General features: G+C 32.6%; 1 protein-coding gene across 3 annotated transcripts in view; it reads left to right on the forward strand.

Annotated features, from left to right (window-relative positions):
* Window positions 1-8,491, forward strand: part of LOC106457955 (irregular chiasm C-roughest protein-like) — a 66,391-nt gene that overhangs the window by 37,066 nt on the left and 20,834 nt on the right. For all 3 annotated transcript variants that reach the window (XM_022384046.1, XM_022384044.1, XM_022384045.1), the window contains exons 2-6: window positions 2,159-2,380; window positions 2,914-2,921; window positions 3,262-3,445; window positions 5,180-5,302; window positions 8,206-8,312. In XM_022384046.1, coding sequence (XP_022239754.1) covers window positions 2,245-2,380; window positions 2,914-2,921; window positions 3,262-3,445; window positions 5,180-5,302; window positions 8,206-8,312 — 558 coding nt within the window. In that variant the 5' untranslated portion in view covers window positions 2,159-2,244. The remainder of the gene's footprint in view (window positions 1-2,158; window positions 2,381-2,913; window positions 2,922-3,261; window positions 3,446-5,179; window positions 5,303-8,205; window positions 8,313-8,491) is intronic.

Raw genomic sequence — 8,491 nt, forward strand, 5'->3', positions numbered from 1 at the left:
ATTTCACCAACGAATAGTGAGATTGACCGTCACATTATATCGCCCCCACGGCTGAAAGGGCGAGCATGTTTGGTGGGATGGGGATTCGAACCCGCGACCATCAGATGGCGAGTCGAGCGCTCTAACCACCTGGCCATGCCGGGCCCCAGCTTTAGATACTAACTGTATCTTTTTTAACAAATATGATCTTGCAATACTGTACTTAGTACTCTGGAACTAGTATTTATAGAAGTACATATATTTGATATTTTAGTATTTATCATGATTATATAATGTTATTATTGTCATTGTTAAGTTTCAAAAATATACAATATTTTTTTCTGCTCATGTTTACCATACCGATCAGCATGAAAGCAATTATCAAAGAACGTAATTATGCACCAATCAATTTTGAGTGTAATTTTCATTATAGATTAATACACATAATATTATACAGAAACTTATTCTGACTTTTTACGCTCAAAAACTCTGTAGTTAAGGCTTAACACATCACTTGTTATTTTTAAGCTGAATACATCTAGAGGCTGCCACATGTCGTTTGTGGTACAACCCGAAGCTCAATGTTTGTAATAAAACGTGATTTTCAGATCTCATAGTAACAATGCTTTGAAGATTACTATTGTTTTCAGACTAACTTGAGATCATTTAACCTTGTTGATTTGCTTAAAATAAATTCATCAGAAATCAGGTATCTAGCACTCTTTAAATAAAATAAGATAAAAGTAGCATGAGCGAAAGAAATCATTATTTCGTTTATTGATTATATTGAATATGCAAATCACCCACAACAGATATATATAGTCGAGGTGGAACAGAATGCATCAGAACTACATTCTGACACCGTTTGTTTGGCGTTACGTAGGAAGTATGGTACTACAGAAAATTAATTGCTTTTGAGAAAGGTATGTAACAGTCTTTTCCGGTGTAAAATATTTATAAACTCTAATCATAAATATGCGTTCAGGTCAGGGATTTATAACTTAAAAGATAGGAACTTATATTTAATGGCATTAAAAAAATATGGACCATCCATAACGAGATCTGCAACAGTCGTACCCAGTTATAATAAGCAAAGTGCATCTTGTAAATTTTGAGAATCCACGAAAGTCAATGGCAAAAATCGTCTACATACGCTAGGCAATAGTACACAACATACTAATTATTTATTTCCCCTGAAAATGTGACACAAGTTGTCTTCACAAGATATTCGTCAACCATTGCATATCACAAGGAAGTGGAGAATGAAACTGGTAATCATGCAATTCCATACGAATATATATTGGTCAAACCACCAGATGCAAGCGCCTATGGACTTTTGTGCGATCAGACTGTTCAAACGTACGATGAGAAACGGTTATCTTCACACATGAGATGGATTATGAAAATATGCAGAGAGCAGTTATGAGCTTTGGACATGACAGTCTTACGACGGTGCATTTTCCAACTGAAACTACACAGCAGGTTTATTGTTAAGTGCACGGCCGTCAGGCAGAAAATAACTGGACATGAACTCTAACGATGTAAAAGGGTCCAAAATCGTTTTAAGGTATCGCAATAAACGCATTTGTTTATATGAATTATTTATAATATTTACAAATAGTCTCATAATTTCAATTGTTTATATTTAGCCTGGCGTTTAATCATCAATTACCGATAACATGTTATTACTCTTCCCGTTGTTTCTCTTCGAGTCAAATAATGCAGAACGATCATAAAAAAACATCACATTTAAAATGATCATATCTTGAAAGGTACATTTCGTATAGGAACTAAATTCACCAGAATCATAGGATTTATCCAGAAATGATACAGGGTGCTTTCTAAATTGTTACAGAAGGTGTTCAACATGCGTTCTGTCATTTTCAACCAACATATCACGTTTTTCCTCAAATGAAGCTATTGTAATCGTCATGTGTTTTAAATAATGTTCACCGATTCTTGCATTTTTTTCCAACTGTTTTTTCAATAATTATCCTGTACAATTTCAGTTATCATGCCTCATTACAAGCTTTTATTTTTCTAGTATCTTTTTATAAACTGAAGAAAACCCACGAAATTTGGTTAAAATATTGCTACAATGGTCAGACACTAAGCCTAAAATAACCATTAATATCAAATTTGAAGTAAAAATTAACACTGATTCCTTTTATCTCCTTAGGTAAACTTCGCATCCTCTAGTTTCACGTAAACCAAAATAACACTCTAGAGAAAAGGCTAAAAGTGAAGAAAGATTGCTTTCCAACGATGTTCTTTGAAACATTATTTGTTGGTGGAGTTACAGGATCCGATGAAAGAAGCCGGTTTTACTCCCCATTTTTTCTAACTCAAGTGGGTTTACTGGTATGCATCCAGATGGCGCTGTCTCTCGGATCTCCTGCAGGTAAGGTCAAGAACAAAACGCAGCCTCAATATAAATATTTTACAGTGAACTTATGTTCACATTATGGCATTGGTGTAAACTAAAATTGTTTGTATTGTAGTAGTAGTAGTAGTATGGAAAAAATCTCAATATAAAGGTTTTCAAGCGTCAAATTCACCTTATAAACTTAACATCATCAGGTTTTATTTCTTTAACGTTTATAAGAACGTTTTTTGGAAAGATCTTAGCTAATAATTTCTAATCCCGCACTTTTCTACGTAGAGCTTATGTACTAATTTTCAACATGATAACCTCACTGGCACACACTCACTTATATATTTCTTTAATAACACCTAATAGAAACTTTTTTAGGACAGATATTTTCCCGATTAACACTGTATATAAACATATTTCTGAAAGATTCTACGTAATACTTGTTAATATGAGCATATTCTCAGCAGATGCTATTTATAACCTTTGCTTTGTCTACAGACGTCATTTATAACCTTTTCTTTGTCTACAGATGCTATTTATAACCTTTTCTTTGTCTACAGATGTTATTTATAACCTTTACTTTGTCTACAGATGTTATTTATAACCTTTTCTTTGTCTACAGATGTTATTTATAATCTTTTCTTTGTCTACAGATGTTATTTATAACCTTTTTTGTCTACAGATGTTATTTATAACCTTTACTTTGTCTACAGATGTTATTTATAAGAAAGGTTATAAATAACATCTGTAGACAAAGTAAAGGTTATAAATAACATCTGTAGACAAAGTAAAGGTTATAAATAACATCTGTGGAAAAAGTGAAAGAAATAACATCTGTAGACAAAGAAAAGGTTATAAATAACATCTGTAGACAAAGTAAAGGTTATAAATAACATCTGTAGACAAAGCAACAAACATTTGCTATTCAGCCTGCAGATCGAACAGCTATTATAGGCGATACAATTGTTCTACCATGTCGAGTGCTATATAAGAAGGGGGCTTTACAGTGGACGAGAGATGGATTTGGACTTGGTTCTGAAAGGTCACTAGCAGGATTTCCTCGATACACTATGGTCGGCAGCGACGAGGAAGGTGAATGTTACCACTTTAATCTCTCTCTATAGAAATGGTTGCAGGTAGAGAAAGGTCTTCAAGCAATCTTGATTTAGAATCCTCCTTAAAAGACCAAATTACAGGAGCTTACCACTTCTTTCTGCTCTTCCATTGGACTTAGCAAGATAGAGCAATTATTTCTTATCTCTTAGTAAAGGCCCGGCATGACCAGGTGGTTAGGGCGCTCGTAATCTGCGGGTCGCGGGTTCGAATCCCCGTCTTACCAAACATGCTCGCCCTTTCAGCCGTGGGGGCGTTATAATGTGACGGTCAATCCCACTATTCGTTGGTTAAAGAGTAGCCCAGGAGTTGGCGGTGGGTGGTGATGACTAGCTGCCTTCCCTCTAGTCTTACACTGCTAAATTAGGGACGGCTAGCGCAGATAGCCCTCGTGTATCTTTACGCGAAATTCAAAACAAACTCTTAGTAAAACAGCTGAGGTAAAATTTAGTATAATCTTCAAAAAATGTGTATCTTGATAAAAAAAGAGCGTAAAAAAACGTATAATATAACTCTAACCTTCCTTTTTTAACGAAAACCTAAAACTATATTACATAAGCAAGTATTAGATGCTTTAAACGCGAAAAGTTAATGAGATTATAATTAAGTTTTTGTACAGTTATCTTCAGAGATACTGAAACATAGAGCCGAAGGCGTACATCGCCATCAAATACCCACTATGTACATTTACTATTAACAATGGAAAGTGGAAATACATTTACTATTAACAATGGAAATAAAGCAATGAGCTTTATAGTATAATTGTTACTTTTCGTTTGTTTAAATTTACGTGTTGTCATTAGATACAATGTAAAATATATTATTGTTGATCTTTCTTTATTATTTTCTCTTGTAAATTGTTTTCACAAACCCGTACAGCCGCCAAAAAGATGGCTGATGTTTGATGCGAACACTAGTGTTGTTTTCTCTGCTTTTTATTTACGCCATCTTATATCAATAGTAGTGACTTCGTCGTGTCACTTCTCACCACATTGGTAATAACGCCACCTTCTTTGCGACATTTCATCACGACGTTAATCGCGCCACCTAGCTCATCAGGTAGAGATGTCATTACTTTTCATTGCCTGAACCATCTAATATACAATACTATATACTTTTCTTTGTGAATACGTGGAAGTTTACAAAAAAAAATATATATACAAATTTGATAATGAATAACTAACTCTAACCTTTTAAACCACAGGCTACAATTCTTTAAAAATAATTTCGTTTCCAAAGAAACAAAATATTTAATACCTCAGGTACCCAAACTTTTTAATGTTTAATGAAATTATTTTTGGAGTAATTTTGTTTAGAATGCTTAACTTCAATTTTAACTCATAAAATATTTACGTGCCAACACATCATATTCAAAACAGTTGTATAAACTAAAATTAACTAACTAAATTTTTATAAAATAACACTGTCAGACTTCTTTATTTTTTTGTTGGAGATAACTTGAAAAACATAGTTTAGCTGGCTATTTAATAACGATCGCTACTTTATTCTTGCTATTCGTGTGAACATTAAAAACGTGTATTACGTGGATCAAAATACAGTAACAGTAGCACATTTGATCCAAAGACTTAGTCTGGTAAAACGTATATATTGAGTAGATTTAAACATTATCTTGTACATTGTAAATTCTCTGAAGTATTTAATATTTAGATGGTTTTGATACCATCATTTATATTTATAACATTATTTCTACAGGGGATTTTTCACTACAAATTACTAATGTAAGCCTCGAAGACGATGCTGTGTTTCAATGTCAAGTAGGAGCCTCTGACAAGGTTAAGGGAATTCGGTCTCGAAGCGCGGTCTTCACCGTATATGGTAAGATCAGTTGTTTATCAGTGCTTCTGATCAAAAATAAATCTCTTAAAATGATAAATGTTGTTTAAGTCTTGATTTATCCTATTTGTAGTTTTATTTATAATTTTTTTGTGGGTTCTTACATGCAAAGATATCAGTGGTATGTTCACCATTGGGAATCGAACCTCGGATTTTAAGATTCTAATATTATAAGCCTCAAGCCACTGGGGATCCTATAGTCTTATATCCAAAAGCTAGAAGCTAATATTATTAAAATTCATTTAATATGACATCTTATTTTAGAGAATAAACGTGTAGAATATATGAATATTATCAGGGTTAGATTGTACTGTAAAAGTTCTGTAACATTCTTAGTGTATGGAACTAAACCTTAAAAAATTATTTTAAAGAGGGGGCCGAGGATTATCTTTCATTACGAAGACTTGCTGATGTTACTTAATCCGATTTTGATACAGAAATCGTTTGATATCTACAAGTTTGAGATGTCTCAGGTCGGTATAAAACCGTTTCATGACATGGAACACATTATGTCATATATTGTAATTAAGGATTTTCGTGCTTTTCGTATTATTATTATTAGATCGAAGTTAGAATAATAATTATAAATAATGATAATTCTCTCTGTCTGATATGATCATATATATATATAGTAGTGCCTTTAAATATATATTGCTGCATTTACGACAAAAACATTTGGCATCTACTAAAATGTTCAATTTCGTGGATGTTGCGTTGTCACAAAACGTCCCTTCGTGGAACAGCGGTAAATGTACAGACTTACATTGCTAAAATCCGGGGTTCGATTTTCTTTGATGGACACGACAAACAACCTAATGTGGCTATGATAAAAAAAAAACGAAACGTTACAAAACATTGAACGACTTTTTACGAGAAAGGAAAATAGAATAATGTTAAAGCGTTTTTATCATATATTATGTCTTCTATTCAGAAATTTAGGCTTATTGATGGCTCAGTGAATAGAACTTGCTTGTTATCTGATACAGACGCCGGATCTTAATATAAATGTCCAAGGAAATTATTTCCAAACAAAGCTAATCCTCTTAAACAGACGTTTCTAACTGGGATACTGTTAAGTAAATTACATTTGATAACCCTTCTTATCTTCGTCACCCTGAACACTTACTGAGATGAAAATCATCTCAACCCTCATTGTGAGAGCTGAGAAAATGACGTACGATCATTCACTGTTCTACTACTTATCAGATTACGTCAACAATACAGTTTAATGTTCTGTATACCGACTAATGGAGTTTAGTGATAGTAAAATAGCAAGATTTATCATCAATTAGTTGTTAGTTTTATTCTCAGACACAGAGAAAAGAGACCAGACATTTTCTGACATTAAAATACAGTCCAAAAAAAAAAACGTGGCAAACTAAGAAATAAAAAATACATTGAACAATGTGTTTTTACCTAATAGATCAGTTATTTTTATTAATGCTATTAGCAGTTTTAACATCTGAAAATATGCTCTGGATAAAAGTGGGTAAAGTGTGTTAGAAATGTACACGATTTAAGTTTATGGTAGTTTTATTCTTATGGGCATGTATGTACTCTACATCCATGTTATGATATTAATTCTGTGGCTATTTATAATAGCTTCACAACAATAAGTTTGTACATGTGTTGAGAGAAGTATTCTTAAGAACGTTTCGTTTCATTATTTTGTATGTTGTTCATGCTTTCACCCATTATGTTTACTTACTTTAGTTGGCTTACCTTTTAAGTTTGTAATAGCTTATAATTTGATGTTTATTATATGATACCAACACGTTTATATATTCGTATTACATGAAAACAAAGTTAGTCATAACAATAATAATACTGTGCAACATTGTGGCAGATAAACAGTAAGTCCGATGTAAAAATAATATAGTTTAATTAAAAATTCACTGTGAAAAGCACAAAAAATGTTGTTGTTTTTTTATATTGTGAAATAAATAGAATAGTAACACAAAGCATCTTATACTTACCAATAAATGATGTCTCGCCAAACGACAATTATATTTTGTTAGAAAAAAAATATGAAAACAATTTTTCTGAGCTGGTTAGATTAACACACTAGCAACAGCTGTTTATTTTTAATTTGTCACTGTCAAAATAAATGTTCTGGACTATATTTGTTACTGGCAATCTCTTTGCTAATCCATCTGATGTAGTGAATGTTAAACTCCACCAACTTCAGTTCCTCGTGCAAATCATGACGTATTAACTTTTGGAAGAGTGTTTCTACCATGACAGTAATAGGAAATGAACTTGGAATTAGATGTTTTTTTTATTTAATAACATGAAAATTTACGATGTGATGAAATATTCTAATTAAAACAACAGAGGCATGATTTAAAGGAATTATGGGTTGACATCCAAAGGTTCGTGAAGGGTATATATATATATATATGTATATATATATAATAACACAAGTCAAACATGAATTCAACTTTAAAGAAATCACGGTTATTTTTGTTTTATTGTTTGTTTGTAATTAAGCACAAAGATATATCTGTGCTCTGCCCACCACGGGTATCGAAACCCGGATTCTAGCATTGTAAGTCCGCAGACATACCGCTGTGCCACTGAGGGGCTTTTGTTTTATGTCCCTCAGATGTTTAAGGCAGTAAAGGTTGCGATTGTACAGTGGATACGTGTGAGTTATCAAAATAACACACTATTGCACTTTTTTCTAACTGATGACAAACATATATTATTGATAAAACAACAATAAAATTATGACATTTCTCAGTTGTGATAATCTTCATATGGCTGAACTTCAAAGCCATAAGATATAATGTTTGATATTTATAGGGAGATATTGTAACATTGTGTTAAAGTTAAATAATTCCGCAATTCATAATTTGATAAAATAGCAACCTTTTGTTTTGAAGTTCCCCCAGAACCCCCTCGGATAATTCAACGAGATTATTTGGAAACTACCGCTGGTATGTCAGTGGAACTGACATGTGAGTCTAACGGAGGGAAACCCACTGCTGAGGTATGTGTACTCTAGAGACCTGTGTTGTAAGAAGATGGAAAGTTTCAAACAGTAGGAATCTTTCTTGTAAAGAATTATGTATCGATTGTTCAAACAATGTTTGCAAAAATAAAATCAGAACTACACTTATGATTTCTAATTTCCAAACAATGTTTTCATCAACATTAACCGAATTGTTA

This window comes from Limulus polyphemus, unplaced genomic scaffold (assembly GCF_000517525.1).
Source record: "Limulus polyphemus unplaced genomic scaffold, Limulus_polyphemus-2.1.2 Scaffold396, whole genome shotgun sequence".
In the NCBI taxonomy this organism is placed as follows: Eukaryota; Metazoa; Arthropoda; class Merostomata; order Xiphosura; family Limulidae; genus Limulus; species Limulus polyphemus.